Genomic DNA, 22,975 nt, shown 5'->3' on the forward strand with positions numbered 1-22,975 from the left:
AGGCCTGCTTAAGAACGTCTCAACTTATCTATCTGACTTGAAATTATTTGGGCAATCATATATATATATATATATATATTATATTACGACATACATAATTATCAGATAATAATTACTGATGTAAATGCTTATGTGGATAGTTTTTTTTTTTGACACATAAGATAAATCCTAAAATTTTTCATTATGATGACACATAAGATATTTATTAATTTTAAATTATTTATAAAAAATGTATTTTAAAAATTATTAAATTATCTAAAATTTTAAAATTTAATAAAAATTAATTCAAATTCTAATAAAATTATCTTATCTGTATATCACTTTATCCTAATTTAGAATCAATTTTAAAATAATTTATCCCTATCAAATGCATGATACTAGTATATAACAATAGGTTTGGTGCATGATACAATCTATTGTTTTTCTGATTTTCTCTGTTGAATGAGGTCTTATCATCTCCTGGTTTTGTGAATCGAAAATGTAACTGCAACTTTTTCTCTTGTGACTTTCGTGTTTGCCTTTATTTTTATCATAATTGATCTATTTCGTGATCTGTCTCTATTTTGATAATTTCGCCTATTTTTCATAGATGATAAGGAATTTCATGGATGCAGGAAAGATCTTTTTGGAGAGGCGTTGCTTATGTGATTGCAATGATTGCTGAATTTGACGAGTACACAAATGATTGGCTCTATCTTAGAGAGGGGACAATCTTCCCAAGGTAATCAGCTTTCTGATCTTTTGAACTTCTGGCTCTGGCGGAGCATTATGTTAGCATATTTTTATAGTTCGAAATTTTCTTTTTTTTTTTTTTCACAGCCAGGCCCTCTTATCGCAAGAAAAGTGGTTCTGAACCAGAGTATTCTGTTGGAGGACTTGGTGGCAAATTCAATTCTACTTCTGGTGAAGTACCTGCGATGCTTGTGCCAACCTTGGTTCATTCGGTATCAGTTAGAGAGGCAATAAATGAAGTGAAAATGGTTCAGGTTGGTTTCAATTATGCAACAGTTTTTGGTCTCTCTGCAACTGATTGCTTTTTTGGTTTTATTAATACTGGAATATAGTTTGATCGGTAGTATTAACAAAAAGAGTTCCTACCATGAAACAGACCATACACTAAAAGAGTTGTAAGGAAATGAACATTGACAAAGACATCTTTCTGATCTTTTAATGGTTACTGGTAATTGGCCTGAAATGTAACAGATTTGGACGAATATGATGAAATCTTGTGAAATAAGTGGCAAAGAACTATTGGATGCTGATGTAATAACTCCAGTGGACCTCTATGAATGGTTGAAGGCAAAGAGTGGTAATGAAGCAGCCATTATTGGTGTTGGCCTGCCATGTTAATGTTTCTTGCAGAGTCTCCTCAACTCTATCAGATCAGGTTCTAATGGTTTGTTATTGCCCGATGGTGTTGAAATAAACCATCTAAATAGGCCAAAAGACAAACTGTTAGATTGGTTCTTTAATCCTATAATGGTCCTGAAGGAACAGATCAAGGTTATAAAACTGGGAGACAGTGAAGTTAGGCTGTTGGAGAAGTTGGTTCTTTTTGGCAACAATACAGAACGAATTGATGCTTGGGACAATGGTAGTTCAATCCCTCAAGATTCTCTCAGAGCTGCTCAAATTGAAGGCATAAGTAGAAGATTTGAATTTCCTTTATTTTATGCTTAATACTGAACTACAGATTGCAAATTGTTTGAGTAAATTGCACCATAGTATGATCTTTGTTCAATATTTCATTTCATCCATAAACTTTAAAAGGTAACTTCAAAAATCGAGTTCCATGAATTAAAATGAAATATTATACAAAAACCACATATGAGAAAACAATTATTAATTTTAACTATTTAAATATTGATTCTTGATTTTTTATCAAACAAGAAAAAAGTAGTAGCAAAATTTTTAGTATTTAGCAAATAAATTGAAAAAAATATTTTTTAATGAAAAAAACTTTTATAATTCTTGAAAATTTACAAAAGTTTAGATTTATTTTAGATGAACAATATCATCATATATATATATATATTATATTATAACATACATTGTTACCAGATAATAATTACTGACATGGACGCTTATGTGAATAGTTTTTTTTCGACATGTAAGATAAATTTTTAAACTTCTTATTATAATGACACATAAGATATTTATTAATTTTAAATTATTTATAAAAATATATTTTAAAAATTATTAAATTATCTAAAATTTTAAATTTTAATAAAAAAATCAATTTAAATTCTAATGAAATTCTTTTATCCTGTATATCACTTTATCTTAATTTAAAATCAATTTTAAAATAACTTATCTTTTCTAATTTATTTACAATTAACATGAGTATTTAATTACTATAACAAACTTAAATTAAATTGTGAAATATTAATGCATGTAAATTTAGGGACAATTAATCTAAATATGTATTATATATGTTTTTATCTTGCTTGTACCCATAAAAAGATATTTTATATGTTTCATTATGCCAAAAAAAAAAAATTTATGTTTTTCATGTTAAACAAGTAATAAATATTTAATCATGTTACTCATGAGCTGCTTAAATAAAAAAAATATATTTTATTGTGATAACTTTTAGAATTTGTGATAACTTTTAGAAATAATACACTTACTTCTAAAAAAAAATGAAAATAGTGGGCAAAGTATGAACTTGTGTCAAGGCATAGTCACTTTGTCAATAGAAAAGTAAGTGTATTGTTTCTAAAAGTTATCACAATTACTTAAGACAAATTTTTTTTGTCATAAAAAAATGCTTAAAGAAAAGAAGATAATAGTGAGTATTATAACTTATTATTTTTAAATGGTTATATGTGATAATGACTAATGTAATATTAGATAAAAGTATCAAGATATAAAACATCAAAAAAACTATCAGATAAAGATATAAAATACTAAAATTTAAATATTATTATATGATTAAATATTATTTATAGATAAATTTATTATTTAAATAAAATATATTTATTATATAACTTGATTCTTTACCGTCTTTCCATTCAATTTATTTTCCAAGCGATATTCTATCTTCTCACAGATTTTTTAATACTATTCTTTTATTGCTCTTCCATTTTAGGTGAATTTATTTTTTCTTTTCATAGGCTTTTCGTATTATTGTTATATTATCATTTTCACATTATGTTATTAAAATGCACATTGCTTTCTTTCCATGAGAATGAGAAGATTATAAATTTTCTTATGTTCTAAATAAATTAACATTTACTGTTTACTTGACAGTTTTTGGTAAAAAAAGGCTGTAATTTTGAGACAACAACTATAGAAGTCGTAGGAAAGCCAAATAAAACTTATTTTAAAATTACATAAATTTGCAGGTGTACAAAAATGATAAAAAAAGCTAAAGATAATGCAAATTGAATAAAGTTCATTTGAAGTAATAAGACTTTTAGTTTCTATTTTAATATTTTGATGGCATAATTAATAATATTTTTTACAATATCTTCTGGATATTTTTTCTTCCTCCAATATTATTTATCATATATTTTAAATTTTATTAATTTGTTAATTAAATTTTTTAGTTTTATTATGATTTGATATTTTAATTATAATATTTATATTTTATATATATATTGAACATGCTAATAATTTAATAATATTAATTTTTATTTTCATTTAAATTTAAATAAAATAAAAATAATCATACATCACACGGGCAGCAAGCTCGTTGGCAAAATGTAACATAACACAATAACTCGAAACTAAAACCTACTTCCTAATTACCATTTGCCAACGTGGTATTCCCATTTAAATGCTCACCTGCCCAAGTTCATAACTTCTACTAACCTAGTATGAGGCAAATTGTAGCTACCTAAAGCTACCTCAAGAAAATTGGATTGTTGTTTTTGTTTATCCTTAAGAAATACAAAAAGGTAACTTTTAATTGTTCTAAGTCAAAAATTTCAACTAGAAAGGTTTCCGAAAACACAACAAAAAATAACGAACATAACAAATCTATGATATGAGAAAGATTACCGAAAATCAAAAACCCAAAATTTTTGACTCGAAACAATAATACCAAATCAAGTGTCACAAATTAAAATTTTTAATGCAATTTCTATAGCGAAAATAACTAAATCAAAGCATGGAGAGAAAGAAAATAACTAAAAAGAAAATCCAAAATCTCATTGAAAGTAATACTAAGAAATTTTGAGATATGATGCATTTCAAAACTCAAATGCTAATCCAAATTCACTAAAATAAAACTCAAATTGCAAAGAAGTTAACAATCATGGAAAGCTCAAAACTAACAACTAATAATCAGCGATCCGTGCTGCCATCGCGATAGCAGCTGATGATGTCTCGTCTATCTTGGCATTCACGTTTTCATCCTGTAATCAGAGCTTCGTCGTTCCCACAATCTCTAGGATCAACGGCGGGCGGCGTGCACATTTCTTTCGAACTCTCCACCACCGGCAACGATTTTTCTACATTTTCCACCTAAGATAAAAACCCATAAAAAAGTCAATTTCAAAACCCAAAAAAAAAAAAAATTGTATTTGGACGCGTTTTATGTTGACACCTTGTGCCATTTTGGAGATAGAGGCTTATCCTCAGAAGAAAACGATCTCTTATTATTAGAGAGAGATCCATTTCATCTCGTTGAAACCATGACTCTCTGATTTTCTTTTTGTGCTGATTTTTTCGTTGAAACTAAAAAAAGGGAAAAATCATGAAAAACCAACACAAAAAACCATATGCGTGGCAGCCTCAGAATTCTTTGAGATTCTTTTTATATATACTAGTATAGATACTTTGTTATTCACATAAGATCTCTGTCTCCCATTGTCCTTTCTCTATTTATTTATTATTTAATTAATTTTATTTAAATTCTTTTGGACATAAATTTTGGCTTCGCTCTATTACTTTTTTTTTTACTAAATTTTAATGCTATGTAACCAAAAAAATCAGGCTTGATGTTTATCAAGCTTTCGAAACTTGAAAATTTATAATGTTCATTTAGCGGGGCTGGTGAAAATAAAATAGAATTTACAGGTTATTCATTTTGGAAAATGAAAAAAAGGCACTAGTAATTGTACCATATTAATGATTCTTATACCAATACCCGTACTCATTCTCTTGCCTGGAAATTTTTATCCAAAATTAGATTTATTGTTAAAGAAGTGTTATCTTACATCAGTTAAATATTTTATTTTTTTATTGCAAATTGGGTTTAAGTTCAATGTTTAGTATGATATCAAAGCTCAGGTTTTGTTTTATTATTCTGTTCTATTACTCCTATCTATTATCATTTTTATGTTTGTCACGTGACAAGTTCTTGTCTTTGTCTACATGTGATGAGAACTTATTAAAGTGGTAATGCCTTGACTAAAACAAGTGATATTATTCCACATTTGCTAACTATCTTGTTTCCTATGATTTTATATTTAAATTATATCTTTTTACTTATTGTTAATTAATTTTAGGTTGAATGCTTAATATTTATTTTTGTAATTAAAATACATTTTTGGAATAGGAGATATATACGCTTATCACAGAAGGGTTGTTTTAAGTACACCACCAAATTTTCTCAATACATCTCCAAAATTTTCTTTCAAAAATACCAACATACCAAATACCGATTTTAACCTTTAGCAAATGGCAAAAAAACTCTTAATAGTTCAAGCACCCAAAACCCACCTTGTATTTCATGGAAATGAATTTGCAAGAATTATATTTTGTTATCAGAAATCTATTTTTGAGAAAGCAATATAACTCTCAGAAATTGATTATCAAGAACAAAACACACCTCTTAAAAAGTCCATTTTTGAAATTATGTTACTTTATTAGAAATGGATTTTTGATAGTCATCATGTACTCTTCGAAATCCGTTTATGACAATACATAACATTTTAAAAAATATATATTTAATTATAAATTTGTGTTAATGGAAAAATTGAGATCTCTAATATTTGGGCCATTAAAAATATCATTAATAGATTGACAAATTCGATAGTAAAGACTGGCAGCCGAAATATTAAATATTATCAAATTTATCAATCTATTGATGACATTGTCGTGACAATGTTCTATAAGGTATTCAAGCTCAAATTAGTATGCATGAGTCATCAATATACCCATACTTACTTGATCATATGTGCGAATGGAAGAGTCCAAGTTCTCAAGCATGCATGGTATAAAAACGGTGTTTTCGATTTTCTAAAAGTTCAAAAGAAATAACAAGTTTATACCATGCATGTTGAGAACATTGATTTTAGTTCCTTTCACATACATAATCAAGTAAATGGGTTCACAAGGGCATAATTAATATTTTTAATTAAAAGTAAAATTGAACTTATTGGAAATAGAGATCCGAGAAGTCTCAAATCTTCTCGGATATGTATTTTTGAGAAGGCTCAAGGCTTCTCAAAAGTGGATATCTGAGAAGATAAAAGGCTTCTTGAAAATGAATATCCAAGAAGTTTTGAAACTTCTCAAAAATGGATATCTGAGTTCCATTTTCGAGAGGTTTCAAAACTTCTCGAATATTTATTTTCAAAAAACTTATTTTTAGGAAATCAAGGGAGAAGAAGAGAGAAAGGGTAGGAATAGAAAATAGAAAGGTTAAGGGTGGGGTGTATTAAGTGGAAATAGGAAAGTGAGTTTTGAATTTGGAGTGCATATAGAAGTGAGGTGTATATAGCATTAAATGAAATGCATTTAGAATTCTCCATCACAAAATCAAATGTTTTTAAATATTGGACTTTTTTAATCTTTGCTACAATGCTCAAAATGATTTGAGTCCTTTAGACATCTTTCTTTCCATTTTTGAGTTTTTTTTTTTTTTTTGGTCAGATCGATCTATATGGTTACCTTGATGACAAGGATAAGGTTCAATTGGTTGACTATAATATGTTCTATTGAGTAGTAATTAATTTGGCTTTTAATTGTTTGTAGTAATCACATTATCTAATACTTCTTTGTATAATTATATAATATGTAGTAGAAGTGCACTTTGCAATTTTTAGAAATTTTATTTTGAAACATATATTTTTTGGCCAAATGAAAATAATCGTTTTTTTTTTTTTTTTGTAGACAATAGATTATGTATTAATTATTGAACCAAATATTAAGACGCAAATGATAGAAAAGCGGCTACGAAGATAAACTGAAAAAGAATGAAAACTTTTTTTTTTATTTCCACTAGTTTCCAATTTTTTATTTTCTATTGTTCTATCACTTTATCACATAAAAGCTTTTATTGCTACAATAGTAGGTTTTGAGTAATCTCTCTTATAAGAATTTAATAATTTGAAAGTTTTAAATTAAAATCTTAAGATACATAAAAAGAGTTGGATCAAAGGAGATGAGAGATGATTTAGCTTTCGCTATGTAGCAAAATGTGAAATGTCTATAATAGTTTTCCTTTTGCAAGTAGAAAAGGAAGTGACATATGGTTTTTTTTTTCTAAATTATTATTATTTTATTCATTTTTTTACTTCCTTCATTTCATTTTCTTTATCAGTTTTCTTTTTTGAAATGTTTTAAAATTTTCTTATTTTTCCTTACCAAACAATTAACTCTTACTTTTTTATATATTTAAAATTATTTTCATGCTTTTCTTTTACTTGTTTGCATTAAAAGTTAACCATGGAATTAACACCAATTTTATAAAAATATTAAAATTTAATATTAAATACGTTATAAAATAAAAACATTTTTTCAAACTCCATAAAAATAAAAAGGGACAAATAATTAGAGAGGAATACATCTTTATTCATGATTCGCATGCTTTTTTTTTTTATGATTTTTTGGGTTTGTGATCGGGTTTTACTCATGTACTTGTGTGAATAATTATGATGAATATATTAGTAAATAATGGATAAGAAATAATAAAGCAAAGCGAAATATATATCCTCTATAAAAGAAAAAAAATGAGTATATTTAAGGTTTAATGTTATGAATTATATTTAAATTATATTAAAATATTTAATGTAGTATTTAAACTTTAAAAATTTTTAATGTAATATCTGAATTATGAATATATTAACATATTTAAAGGATTATTTATTTGTCATGTATCATCATTTGAAGTTAATAACATTAATAATGAATAGCATATTAATTAACAGATTTATAATCCAAGTACCATGTTAAAAAATTTTAAAGTTTATGTAATACATTAAACATTTACAATAATATAAGAATAATTGATGACATCATATATAATATTATATTACAACATATGTAAAAATTTGATAAAGTTTGCTTATGTGGGCACTTTGGTGAATGGTTTCTCTTTTTGATGAAAATTCGTAAAATTTCTCTTTGTAATGACATATTAAATATTTCCTAATTTTAAGCTATTTATCATAAAATATTTATTTAAAAATTATTTAATTATACAAAACTTTTAAATTTAATTGGAAGACTAATTCAATTATTTTTAAATTGCTAGCAACAAAATCTAATTTGAATATATTATTTTTTCAAAATGCATTTCTAAATAATCTAAATATATATCTTTTTCAATTTAAAATTTCAAATATAGCGATCTATTATCTTTTAAAATAGGTTTTCTAATAATATAACTTTTATTTTTAGAGATTTCATAATAGTCCTTTATTATTTGGTTATTTTTAAATTTAAAAGACCAAATATTATATATATTAGAAGACAACTTATTCTTTAATAATGCTCTCAATGTTAATTTTATTTTTTTTGTTTTTCTTCAACGTTTGTGCTTGAAAATAATTGGTTTTTTAACATGTGAGATACACAAAATTTTTTATTATATTTTTACAATTTTTTAATATATGAGATACACAATTTTTTACTATATTTTTTATAATATATGCATGCCCATGTTAAAAAGTTAAAATTAATACTTTTTTTTGAAATTTTTATGAAAATTTTAAATATTTTGTTTGTTCCAAAGTGTATGCATGGATCTTACAAAATTTTTTGACAATTCATAGATGTTGAAACGAAGGAAGAAGATCGGTCTAGTACAATAATAACTCATATGAAGTATTTTAACAATTGAAGGTAAAAAAAAATTGATTTAATTGTTTAAGCATTGTTTGTTGATTTTATTTATTTATTTAAAAAAATTGTGGCTTACTTTTAAATGTTGATTTTGTTGTGTTTTTCTTTTATTTTTTAAAGTTATAAATAAAGATAAATGACTAAAATACAGTATTAATTGTAACATAATTATTTAATATAAAAATAAAATCATGTTTATTTATTTGAAATTAAATATTATAATTTAAGTCTTTTATAGTATTATTAGCTTTTTATGTAAGTAAAATGTAAGTAGTAAAAGCAAAAAATAATTTTTTTTTACCTTTGAAATTTATTATAAAATCTTGTAAGTGGGAACTGACACTTTCTCATTAGAATATTTTTACAATAAATTTTTAAAATAATTGTTTAAAATTCAAAACTATTACTTAAAATTTAAAATGATTTCATTTAAAATTTTACATCAAATGTAAAACTTAAAATAAGTATAAAAATTAATTTGACAAATCTTATAGATGCTGAAGATCAAGATATTAGTAAAACTCATATGAAAATATACATGTAAGTAAACTATCACGTATATTATTTAAAATCGTTACTTTTTTCAAATAAACAAAACTTATCTTAAAATTGCATAAAATTGTAGGCATATGAAAATGATTGCATAAGATAGAAATGGCACAAATTGCAAAAAAAAATAATTTGAAGTAATGAAAATTTTAGTTTTCAAGGTAATATTTGTGTACTCAATAATACAATTTATATACAAATCTTTTGGATATTTTATTTTTTCTCAAATATTATTCTATGTTTTGAATTTTTTAATTCTTTAATTAAAAATTTTAATTTTATTATGTTTTGATATCTTAATTATATTATTTGTACTTTATATATATATATTGAAAATTTAAGTGATTAAATAATATTAATTTAAATATCTAAACCCATTTAAATAAATAAAAATAATATATTTCAAGCAAAACAAGCTAGTAATAAACATAATATTACAACCATTTTCTTATAAATAATCAAAGATCTTGCTTTTTATGTATAAATTGCAATCTAATTTGTAATTAAATTTTAATTTTTTTTTATTGTTTACCTTAAATTGCTCACGATTAAATTTCATTATTTCTTTTAGCATTCATCGATCAAAAAAACTTTCAACATTCAATATTAACACTACGTGAGAATAGAAATATGTCTTCATGCAATAACGTTTAATATCAAGTCTACCATTTGTGACTTTCTCAAGCAACAACTTCAGCTATTTTGAATAGGACCTTTATCTAATCATGCTAAAGCATGATGGCAAGTTGCTTCGGGAAAACCTTTAAATCATCAATAAGAATGACTTAAAATCGTATAGTTATAGGCATCACCAGAATGAAGCACAAGGTTTTGTAGAGAAGAAATTACATATGACGGAATTTAAATATTGGAATAAATTTCAAGTTGATGTAGATGTAACAGCAATTACCGATCCATATGATATTGGATTCTCTGGGCTTACTCGTTTGTAAGCAGCTGATTCATATACTGTAATAATTTTTACTGTTTGATCACTTGTACCAATGCACAGTTGGCTGGCTACAATGCAAATTTGTACTTATTAGAACATGCTAATGTTTTTACTTTTTGAGTTCTGACACTCCATTGGGAGAAATGAAATCAAGTAAAAACGAAATTACTAGTTGTATTCACACAATGAAAAGATTAGTAAAAATAATCCACATAAATCTAACTAATAGAATTGTCAATTATTAAGTAAAATTAGCTGTGAAAAAAATGTCCAAAAAACGTTATGGCTTGTCATGTGATAAACTGTACTTTTCTTATTCAAGATTCAAATTTGAGATTTTTAATATGCAATTGTAGATTTTCTTTTATGAAAAACATCACAATCTGAAAGCAAATTAAACTTTTAAATTTATTGAATATTTAATTATATGAACTAATTAAATTAATTTTTGAGTTCGATATTATCATTTTAATTGCTCATATGTCTCTTTTGTTCGACGGTATTATGTTAAATTTTGTTTTTTTTCAAAGTTTTTCAAAAATTAGAATTTAAAAGATTTTGATAAATTTTTGGAGGCAGCCACACCATGCTTCCTTTGGTTTTATTGGCATTCTGTCTTTCTCCCCTATCTGGAAAGTGTCGAGCTAAACAAATTGGATAAATATAAAATAATGTTCAATTTTTTCCTTCTAAATTTCTTCAAAATTTCCAAAACCGGCCTGCGTAATCCCCTATGGTAAGCGATGCTTCCAAGGATAGTCGTCGTTCGACCTTAATTTTCTTTCAAATATATTGTGTTTATGCATTTTTTTATTAATGAGGCCGAAATTTAGAGATCAAAAAATTGTAAATATTAAAATTTAAATGTTAAATTTGTTGAAATTAATTTTTTAAAAATAATTGCTTGATCAAATTGGAATAAACCTCTGGTTCCTGTTTATTATGAATTTTTTGTCTTCAATAATATATGATTAATTTTCCAGAATGAAATTGATTTCAAATTAGTTTTCTTTAATCCCTCAATAATTTGAATTATAGATGATTCTAGAACAAAAAATGCCACCCAAATTAACTACTATTTATAGGTTAATTATCAGGTTTAATTTTTGTCAACCGGCACGATTTTTCAAATTCTTAACATCATTAATCTTTCTATAATTGCAAATAATTAAATCAAGGATATGAACGAAAAATAAATAAAAATTATACGTTTCCATTATGCATTTTGACATTCCAAATTCATACAAAAACACTGGTAATTAATCACAAAATAATTTCGAAATTATCATCAATTCAATATTTATTATCAAAACTTTAATTTTGCCAAGTCAAAAGGTCTCTTTCATAACATCAATTCCATATATAAATATAATAATAAAATTTGATCATAGTTAATTAATCCGTATATATTAAAGTGATTTTAATCTCAGTAACCTAAAAATGTATTCAATATTCACTATGATAATCGTAATTTAAGAAGGTCCATTTACCTGAAAATTCATGCACCAAAAATGGAAAATAAATCTCATTACTTAATCAAAGATTTTACAATGTGATTTGGCAAAGTCACCACAAAATTAATGTGAAGTGGCCATTAAAGATGGGAAAATTATTATTACAGGAGAGAAACACAAAGTGTTTCCTTTAAGATTTTATGGTTCTAAGAATCTCAAAAAGTTACAATCAAGAATGCTCAAATATATCTGGCAATATATATATATATATATATATATATATATATATATATCTTAAAGGGAAATTGACTATCTTTTGGCTTTTGCTCATTGCACCATAAATTATTAGTAAAATTTCTGAATCTTATTTTGTTTTATCTCGATTCATCTCTACTTTGAACACTATAGATTGACCAAAATTCTAGACATCCAAGCCATCAATCCTATTAAGTTTCGCCTCCAATTTCTTCTAACAATGACAGCTATTGTCAATCATATCTCTCTTTTCTCCCTTGTTTTTGCATTCCTTGGCCTGTCTAGTCTTTGCCTTATTGAGGCTCAAAAGGGTGGTTTCAGTGTTGAATTAATCCACCGAGACTCCCCAAAGTCGCCATTGTACAATCCTTTGGAAACTGCCTCTGAGCGTGTAACCAATGCCATGCGTCGTTCCTTTAATCGTTTACATCGCTTCGAACCAACATCTATCTCAACTAAGGCAGCTCAAGTTGATATTATTGCCGATTCAGGTGAATACCTGATGAATGTATCCATTGGTACCCCAGCTTTTGATATTGTTGCCATTGCTGATACGGGAAGTGATCTTATTTGGACTCAATGCAAGCCTTGTTCCCAGTGTTTTAGGCAAGATGCTCCGCTTTTTTACCCTACTAAATCATCCACTTATAAAACAATTTCTTGCAGTGCAAGTCAATGTGAGAATCTTGACCGAAGCGCTTGTTCCAGAAATAACTCTTGCCAATATTCTGTCTCTTATGGTGATGGCTCTTATTCAGTTGGTGATCTTGCTGCTGATAAACTCACCTTACCTTCGACAACTGGTCGCCCTGTAGCTGTTCCGAACACAGTCATCGGATGTGGACACAGCAATGATGGAACTTTCGATGAGAACACCTCAGGCATCATTGGCCTCGGAGGTGGTGATGTTTCACTTATTTCCCAATTGGGAACATCCATTGCTGGCAAATTCTCCTATTGCTTGTTGCCTATTTCCGACGCCGGAGAGTCGAGCAAAATGAACTTTGGTTCTAATGCTGTTGTTTCAGGAGATGGAGTTGTTACTACTCCATTGACTAAAAAATACCCACCCACTTTCTATTTCCTCACCCTGGAGGCAGTCAGTGTTGGAAGCAAGCGATTAAACTTTACAGGTTCTTCTCTTGGAACAGATGGTAACATCATGATTGATTCCGGTACTACATTGACTCTGTTCCCACAAGATTTTTACTCAGAATTGGAATCAGCAGTGTCTAGCCAGATTAATGCGACAAGGGTTGATGGTCCTGAGGGTTTCAATTTATGCTACCCTGCTCAAACTGACTTTTCAGTTCCAGAAATTACAATTCATTTCACTGATGCTGATGTCAGGTTACAACCTTTGAACAACTTCGTCTTGGTTTCCGACGCAGTTGCTTGCTTTACCTTCAGTCCTGTTCAAGATATTGCAATCTATGGTAACTTGGCACAGATGAATTTCTTGGTTGGCTATGATACTGATAAGCAGACCGTATCGTTTAAGCCCACTGATTGCTCGAAAAATTAGCCTGTCAATTATTTTCTGCAATGTTTTAGTATGATTTTATTTTCGTGTTGTTGTTATCCTTTGTTATCAGCACTTCTTTGTTGAAGTTTGTTGTTTCTTATGATATATATATATATATATACACACTGTTTTATTCACATAAGATCTCTCTGTCTTCCTTTGTCCTTTCTCTATTTATTTATTATTTATTATTTATTCAAATTTATTTAAATTCTTTTGGACATAAATTTTGGCTTCCCTCTATTACTTTTTTTTAGCTAAATTATAATGCTATGTAACCAAAAAAAAAAAAAAAAAAAATCAGGCTTGATGTTTATCAAGCTTTCTAAACTTGAAAATTAGTGTCCAATTAGCGAGTAGGGGCTGGTGAAAATAAAATAGAATTTATACAGGTCCTTCATTTTGGATAAAAAAAAAAGGTACTAGTAATTGTACAATATTAATGATTCTCAAACTAATACCCATTCTCTTGCCCGCAAATTTTTACCTAAAATTGCACTCGTTAATTAAATGATATTATCACACATTTGTTAAATATTTTATTTTTTATTACAAATTAGTTTTATATTAAATATTTAATATGATATCAAAACTCAAGTTTTTTTTTTATTATTCTGTTTTGTTACTCTTATCGGTTACCACTTTTAGTTTTCACATAGTGGCTTTTGCCTCCATCTACACATAAGAAAGATGTGCTATTCTTTGAAAAAAAAAAGATTTTATCCCATATCTATTAAATATCTTATTTTTTTTATAATTTTATATTTAAATTGAGCTTCTTTTATTTCATGTCAATTGGTTTTAGGTTAAATATTTAATTTTTATTTTCGTAATTAAAATATATTTTTGGAATAAGAGATATAAACACTTATCATTGAATCAAATGTTTTTAAATATTGTACCTTTTTAATCTTTGCCACAATGCTGAAAATGAGTCGAGTCCTTTAGGCACCTTTCTTTCCATTTTTAGCGTTTGTTTTTTATTTTTTTGTCAGATCGACCTATATGGTTAACTTGTTGACAAGGATGAGGTTCAATTGGTTGACTATAATCTATTCAGTTTTAAGTAGTAATTAATTTGGCTTTTAGTTGTTTGTATTAATCACATTATCTAATACTTCTTTGCTTAATTATATAATCTATAATATTTTTTTAAAAAAGAAGCTTTGATATTGCCCGGACATTTTTCTCAAAATTGGAGACATCAGTGGTTGGCAATATCAATGCAAAACGAATTGATGCGCCGATAGAGAGTTTTAGCCTTTGCTATGAAGTTCAAACTGATTTTAAAGTTCCAAATATCACAGTGCATTTCACCAATGCCGATGTGAAGTTCGAGTCCTTTGAACACCTTCAATATTTCAGTTTCACAAGGTGTTTCACGCTTTGCTTTCGGCACTTTTTCCTGTATTTTAGTTTTAGTACTTTACTTTCAGCCTTAGCAATCTTTGGAGGCCCTTCATTTGCCTGCATTCATTAAACCATTGTTTGGTGAATTCAGATCCTGATTGAGGACAGACATAAAGGTTGGAGTTGACAGCCTTCCTTCCTCAGCAAATCAAAATTAGTTGCAATACAAATCATGCCTAATTGGGTTGATTTTGAGCATATCAAGTTAATTCCTTTCCGAATCATGTTCATGCATTTGTTCCAGTATGAAAGTGAAAATTTATCAAACTGATTTCAAGTTGCAAATTCTCCAATTTGCTGTGGGATGTGTCTGTAAATTGTAGTCGCTCCAGTTGTAATTTGACCTCAATTCTCATGATAATAAATCGGTAAAAAAAAAAAAAAAGGAGAAACCAAGGGGGAAATCATACCAAAAGGATGAGAGGAAAAACATCCAAAGCCCCAAAAAAGCTCAAAATGGTAGAAGTGCATTTCACAATTTTCAGAAATTTTATTTTATTTGAAAAAAATTTTCCTTTCTTGGCTGAGTGAAAAAAAATCAAATTTTATTTTTTTAGACAACAGATTATGTATCAATTATTGAACAAAATATTAAGATGCAAATGATAAAAAAGTGGCTAAGAAGATAAATTGAAAAAGAATGAAAACCATCATTTTGTTTCCACTAGTTTCCTTAGTAAAAAAAAATTTAGAAAATGTATGGAAGAAAAATATCAATTGCAACCAAAGAACAAGTTGAATTAAAAGATGGAAATAAAATAAAACTCAAGTTATTTTTAGGGTCTGTTTGGTAGACAGAAAGACCATAATTTAAGTCCCAAAAGGTTTAGATGGATAATGTTTATATAATAACCCAACAAAACTGGTTTAGATGGATCATGTGTAAACTTAAATAGGATTGCGTTTGAGGAGGACAAATAATCCTATTCCAACTCCATCATCAGGGCCAAGGGCAGGGCGTCCTTCAATTTTCTTAGCATATCGCTGAAATAGTTCGTCTATAATTTCACTTCCGAAGTGTCGTCCAATGATGTTCTCGAACCCAGCTCTACACTCGTGCATTGTAGGAGAATTTCCAGTTGCTTCGCTGCTTTCCAATCTTGCAACGCTAAAACACCCATTTTGGCTAATTAGCGTTCGTAACTCTTCAGGTGATGGGCTGTAGATTGGCAAGTTGAATGAATCAATCTTATCTTTACCAATTTTTTCCTGCACAAGAGAATTATTAAGCCAAAGAGCAGTGTATAGGTAAAATATTGCATGAAGAATTAAATGTTATCCATGTATAGTAGATAAGCAGTGAATTGACTTTTATTTTACAATTTACAGATATCCAATCAGGTTACTTTCTCGAAAATGCATTGCAGCAAACTTGGTAGTCCATACATACCTCATTAGACATGTCCAAAAGGCAAGATTCCAGGGGTTGAAACAAGGGTCCAAGTGACGATTCTGATGGATGTTTCTCATCTGGGCGCCCTGGAATCAAAAGAGCCATTAATCCTCTAGGTGCTACCTCTTGTGCTCGGGCTCGTAAGAAGCACTCCATGTCTTTTGCATATTGAGCTGCATAAGCCTTACCAACTTCATCTGGTGCTCCTGAATAAAAAATCCTTCCCCGATTGTATGCGGGTGAATTCAGGTCTTTCAATTCTTCTGGAATCGTTGAGAGCCATTGAAGAGCATAGGCAGAGTAGACGAAATTAAGACTGGCCTTGGGAAACAATCTACCATGAAAGGAACCAGGAACGCCTGACGTAAAATACCGGCTGCCAGGGGGAAGATTTCGGAAGAGAACGTTGAAATCATTCAAAACATGGTCATTGAAGTGTACTTGGAAATCAGGCATGCTTGAATGGCCTTTTAATTTGAACTTCTGGGTTACAGCTTCAATAATTGTATTCACTGCAAAAAATGTGTTTGGTCCCGTTGAACAGCCTAAGTCGGCAATTTGGAATTTGCTTGAAATAGGAGGTTTCTCTTCAACTTCAAGGTTTTCAATAATGGCTTCAACCAATAGTGCTTTGGCACAATCTGCCGCTGCTTTCTACATTTGAAAAGAATTTTTTTTTTTTTTAAATATAGAAGAAGAAAAAGAAAATGCATGGAGTAATACATAAGCTATGTTGCAAAGGTAATTCATTTAATATTACTCTATGTATATCTTTTAATTCTTTCGAAATTTTATCAACCGTCTTGACTGCCAAAATTTTTAAGTAGAATCTTTTAGTTCAAAAATGATATGAAGATAATTTTTTATAAATTCGTTTGGAACAACCCATATAAATAATATTTATACCAGATAAAATTTAAGAATCTCTTACTTGCTAGCTCAATCCAAAAAAACAATTATAAGGAATTGAGTATTAATTATATACTAATTAAACAAATTATGATTATTAAGGCCTAAATTGTCAAATCATACTTTTGTTATTAAGCTAATTACAAAATGAAAATTTAATAAAAATTAAGGACAAAGAAACTATAACTTTCAAAACAAAAAGAAATACTTAATAAGGATAATTAAGTTCGTGAAATGAAATATAATTTGCTTTGGACTTTATGCTTCCTTACTCAATAGAGAATGTATAGATTAATAAGAACATATTATTCAAAACCCATAATTAGCTTGAAAAAAGGAAAAATCAAGGGACGTACCTGTGGATTGGAATTCTTGGCATAGCTGTTTGGGCCATCTCCACCAGTCATTGGAAATGATTTTTCTTCCATCTCTCCTCGATCTCGTCTTTTCCATCACAATCAGGAACCATAAATATATAAATAGAGGGGAAAAAGTCGTTAAATTTGAGCACATTTAACGGGGAAAGAAAGGCTACGATTGTTTCGGTGTCATTATCATAAACTTTTTTAAATGTGGTCATACGTTTAGCAAGGACGACAACAGAATCTTTATTTCCCTTAAAATCTCGGACTTTTTCAGTTTTTCATTCCAAAATGGGTAAAAATTATGATCCCGTACCAAGAAAGTATGTGCTTTAAATGCAATGTTATGCAATGCACGAGATGAAATTTTTTAGTATAATGTATGATTTAACTAAAATCTCATATACTAAAAAAATGTCATAATAAATGGGTTGATATTGGAAACTGGGATATTCTTAGGGCAATGATGTGTAAACTGGGATTTCATAATAAATGGGTTGATATTGTAATGAGCTGCGTAACTTCTGTTTCCTATTCTGTGGTGGTAAATGGTTGTACTACTGATGTTTTTAATCCTGAGAGGGGGCTTCAGCGAGAGGAACCACTCTTCCCTTACCTATTTTTGATCTGCACTGAAGGACTATCAGCTCTTTTATCAAAAGCTCAAATAGATGGTTTGCTACACGGTTTGCAAGCAAGTAAGAATGGTCATAGAGTTATTTATTTTTTGTTGATGACAGCTTACTCTTTGCTAAAGCAAGTGGCAGCGAAAGTAAAGTGGTGAGGCTCAGGCTAGGGAGATATGAAGAAAGCTCGGGCCAATGCATTAACTTAGACAAATCGGCAGTGTTTTTCAGTAGCAATGCAACGGAGGACAGGAGGATGAAATCGAGAACACTTTTGGTGTCCAAGTTATCTCAAACCGCGAAAAATACTGAGGATTGCCTTCTATAGTGGGTAGGAACAGGAAGAGAGCCTTTCGAGAGTTAAAGGATCGAATAAGAGTAAGAATGGAAGGGTGGAGCAGCAAGCTATCATCTCTAGGTGGTAAGGAGGTGTTCTTAAAAGCAGTGGTACAAGCTATACCAACTTACACAATGAGTTGCTTCAGGTTATCAAAAACGTTTTGTAGTGAAATTGATAACACTATGAGTAATTTATGGTGGCAGCATTGCAAGGAAAAAAGGGCTCTTCATTGGATGAGTTGGGATCACATGTCTACACCAAAATATGAGGGAGGTATGGGTTTCGGAGAGATGCAAAAATTCAATGTAGCTCTATTGGCAAAACAGGGTTGGAGACGACTGAAAAACTGTGAAACAATGGCTTATGAGGTATTAAAAGCAAGTTATTTCCCTAATGATAATTTCTTAGAGTCAAGTTGGCAAGTAATCCCTCTTTAATATGGAGAAGCATTTGGGATTCAAGAACTGTTTTGCAGTAAGGGGTGCAGTGGAGAGTAGGTGATGGACAATAGATGAAAATATAGAAGCATAAGTGTTTGCCATTTACGCAGGGTTTTGTGCCAGCTTCGCCCATAGGTGAATCGGATGAGGAAGCAAAGGTATGTGGGCTTATTGACAGCCAAACAAAGCAGTGGAACTTTGAGCTTCTCAAGACCAGGTTTAATGATGAAGAAGCCATGTTGATCAGTACATTGCCCTTGAGTAAGAGGAGCAACTTTGATGCGCAGGTATGTCATTATGAAAATAAAGGAGTGTACACTGTAAAGTCTGGATACAAGCTGTTATGTACTGGAGACCAAAACAGACTGGGTCATAGTAACAGTACTATTCAGGGGTTATGGAGAAAGGTGTGGACTGTAGACGTACCAAACAAGATCAAGGTTTTATGTGGAAGGTAAGTCATGGCTTTTTACCAGTTAAGCAGAACCTCGTGGACAAACATATGCAGGTGGACCCTCTCTACTTCAGATGCGAGCAATAAGGAGAAACAGTGGAACATGCATTAAGAGGGTGTGTAGTAGCAAGGGAGGTGTGGAGATCTCTACAGTTTCCCTGGGATCAAAATGATGATGAAGATGGGTTGGAGGGATTGTGCAACTGATCGAAAGACTAAACGCAGAACAACTCCAACAGCTAGCTGTTACAAGCTGGGTAATCCGGTCTGGCAGAAACAAAGAGCTTCACGAGGGGGAAAAGATGGTAGTGTCCCAAACATGTGAATTTATTCATCGTTATATCAGTGAATACAAGCCGGTGTCGGAGCGATCAGAAAAAGAGCCAAATAATGAAATCAATCATTGGCAACCACCAAATCATATGTGTTTCAAAGCAAACTTTGATGGGGCTTTATGCAGAGAACAAAGAAAAGGTGGTATGGGGTTATCATTCGATATGCTGTAGGAAGAGTTATGGGTGCATGCTCTGCAAAGTTGGAAAATGTCAATAACCCGTTTGTAGTTGAAGCCAGTGCAGCAGTCAAGGCAATGGATTTTGCTCATGAGATGGGTTTTCAAGCTATGGTTTTTGAGGGTGATGCTTTATGTATAGTGAAGCAACTACAATCATGGGAACTAGATTTGTCGCCTATTGGTCATATTAGAGGAAGCAAGAGATAAAAGTCGATGGTTTCAACAGGTTTCATTTATGCACACAAGAAGAAATGCTAATGGTGCAGCACATAAGTTAGCTAAGCATGGGTTAGGGGTTAATGAGACACGTACTGGGTGGAAGAGGTTGCCTCTTTTCTTCATAGTCTTGTTACCGATGACTCAAATGATTTATTCAATGAATGAATGACTAAGAATCCTTATATATATATATATATATAAAATGTCATATAACCAATTATACAAAACACTTGAAAAACTAAAAGCAACCTTAAATTTTATTTATTCAAACAATTTTAAAGCATCATAAATACAAGTTTTTTAATTTTGTAAACTCGTTCAAGCATCTTACTAATATGAGTTACACAACAAGATATATAACCAAAATTTTTTTTCCTTGATTTCTTTATAATCTTTCCACTATATTCAACACTCACATCATTCAAACAACCAAACATCTTCACTTATTCAACATAAAACTTTCATCAAACATTTGGTAAACTAGAAAATGCAAACTAAAATTTTTATTCATGAAAAATCAACAAAAAAAACAATAAAAAAATCACAACTTTAAATCATCAAAAGCACACTCACACACACACACACACACATATACATTATACATTAAAGCATGAAAAATATTTTTTTAAAAAAATGAGAGAGGTAGGTTTGGCCAACATGGGATAACCCATGGCCAAACCTCTATGGCACTTTATTGTTTTTATGATCTTTTCCTTCTCTAAACACTACCACAGAATAGGTAAGATGAAAAAGATAGATTCAAGATGAATTTATGAAAAGAATCTAAAAAGGTAAAATGAACTAAATGAAATAGAGATGGAAACACATGAAAAGGGTAAAAAATATACCTAAAAGGAGGTTTTTTCTGCACAAAAATTTTCTCTTCCAAATCTTTTCTAACGGTGGATTTTTTATGGCTAAAAAAATAGAGATCCTAAAACACATTCCTATATTTTTCTCTTTAAACAACCAAAACACCCCTCAATCATTGAATCAAAATGTATCCTATGGTTATTATTATTTTGTCTTTTTCTTAAAACTTGGTGCCCAAGGCTTACAATATAAGCCATAGGATCACTATATCTTATAATCTAATAACTCTAAAAAATTATAGCACAAAACGTAACTGCTAGTGTAGTTGTCCCAATGAGAAAAGATAATTTTACTCTTATTAGTATTTTTAAGCTTTTTTTATTATTTTTCTAAAATCCTATAAGCCAATATTTATTTCCACGATTTTAATATACCAAAGTTTATAAAATGATATGTATTTATGATCTGAAATTTTTTATGAAAAACTAACTCTAAAAAAATCAAATTATGAAAATACATCTGTAAGACATTTTTGTAATTTCACTCCTTTTAATGTGTAATCAAGATTTTGTAATACATTAAAACTTATACAATAGTATTTAAACATGGAGTTTTTCAAAAAAAAATTGAACTTAAAAAGGTCAAATTATAAAAATACTTCTAAAAGTTATTTTATAATTTCATCACTTTTGAGGTCCAACATGATTTCTAAAAGTCCAAATTATAATTTTATTAATCTTAAGCCTTAATAATCCTATTTAATTATGAATTTCAAGAATTGACCTAAGTTGACCAAAGGCTATTTTGGTTATTTTAGCTTAAAACTCAAAATTTTCAAGGATTCCTGTTCTAAACATAAGGATTTTGAAAAAAAATTTGACCAATTTCAAGTAATTTTAACCGATTTTGACTAATTATCAAGGGTATTATGATATTTTATCCATTTTCATCAAAACTCAAAATAGGTAATTTTACCGGCATAAGCAAACCAATTATCATAAATTGATTTGATGTGATTGAGGATATAAAATATAATTTGAATGATTTAGATGATTTAATCCTATTTAATCATAAGCCTTAATATAAAATATCTTAAACTTTAATAATATTATTTAATCATTAATTTTAAAGGTTGACCCGAATTTGATCAAGAGCTATTTTTATTAGTTTAGCTCAAAACTCAAAATTTTCAAAGATTCCCTTTCTAAACATAAAGATTTAAAAAAAAAATTTGACCAATTTCAAGTAATATTAACCAATTTTGACTAATTATCAGGGATATTATGATATTTTATCCATTTTCATCGAAACTTAAAATAGGTAATTTTATCCGCATAAGCAAACCAATTATAATAAATTGATTTGATGTGATTGAGGATATAAAATATAATTTGAATGATTTGAATATGATAATTAAATTGTTAAGTAAATATTTTACTAGATTAATAAACCGACAAATTTTATGAAATTATAACTTGACGAGGTTTGAAGAAATTACAACAGTTAACTATAATTATGTCAAAAAATAAACGAGGCTTCAATTGGAAACTTAATTTTATTTGTAATAAACACAATTTCTATACTAGAATGAAATTTGAGAAATAGTCAATGTTCTTTTAAAAAGAAAAAAAAGAAAAGAGATTGCAAGGTTAAATAAAAAACATAATATTATAATCACTTTTCCATAATTCGAGAAATAATATTTAATTTTATATTACAACATATATAAACACATGATAAGA

At 28.8% G+C, this 22,975-nt stretch overlaps 1 protein-coding gene, 1 long non-coding RNA gene and 1 pseudogene across 2 annotated transcripts; 2 read left to right on the forward strand and 1 right to left on the reverse strand.

The window, feature by feature from the left end:
* Positions 1-524: 524 nt before the first annotated feature.
* On the forward strand, positions 525-1,741 carry LOC111294689 (uncharacterized). Its single transcript, XR_016327225.1, has 2 exons — positions 525-721; positions 820-1,741. It is a non-coding gene; the product is annotated as an uncharacterized LOC111294689 (long non-coding RNA).
* A 10,707-nt stretch (positions 1,742-12,448) lies between these two features.
* Positions 12,449-13,753, forward strand: LOC111295384 (aspartic proteinase CDR1 pseudogene; annotated as a pseudogene).
* Positions 13,754-15,880: 2,127 nt separating this feature from the next.
* LOC111294690 (loganic acid O-methyltransferase-like) lies at positions 15,881-18,133 on the reverse strand. Its single transcript, XM_089742872.1, has 3 exons — positions 17,822-18,133; positions 16,554-17,210; positions 15,881-16,372 (listed from the first exon to the last, which is right to left on the reverse strand). The coding sequence occupies exons 1-3, from the start codon at positions 17,891-17,893 to the stop codon at positions 16,052-16,054; spliced, it is 1,050 nt and encodes a 349-aa protein (XP_089598998.1). The 5' UTR covers positions 17,894-18,133; the 3' UTR covers positions 15,881-16,051.
* Between the last annotated feature and the right edge of the window lie 4,842 nt (positions 18,134-22,975).

The sequence above is a fragment of the Durio zibethinus genome, chromosome 14, assembly GCF_047325235.1.
Source record: "Durio zibethinus cultivar Kanyao isolate XHJ-2024 chromosome 14, ASM4732523v1, whole genome shotgun sequence".
In the NCBI taxonomy this organism is placed as follows: Eukaryota; Viridiplantae; Streptophyta; class Magnoliopsida; order Malvales; family Malvaceae; genus Durio; species Durio zibethinus.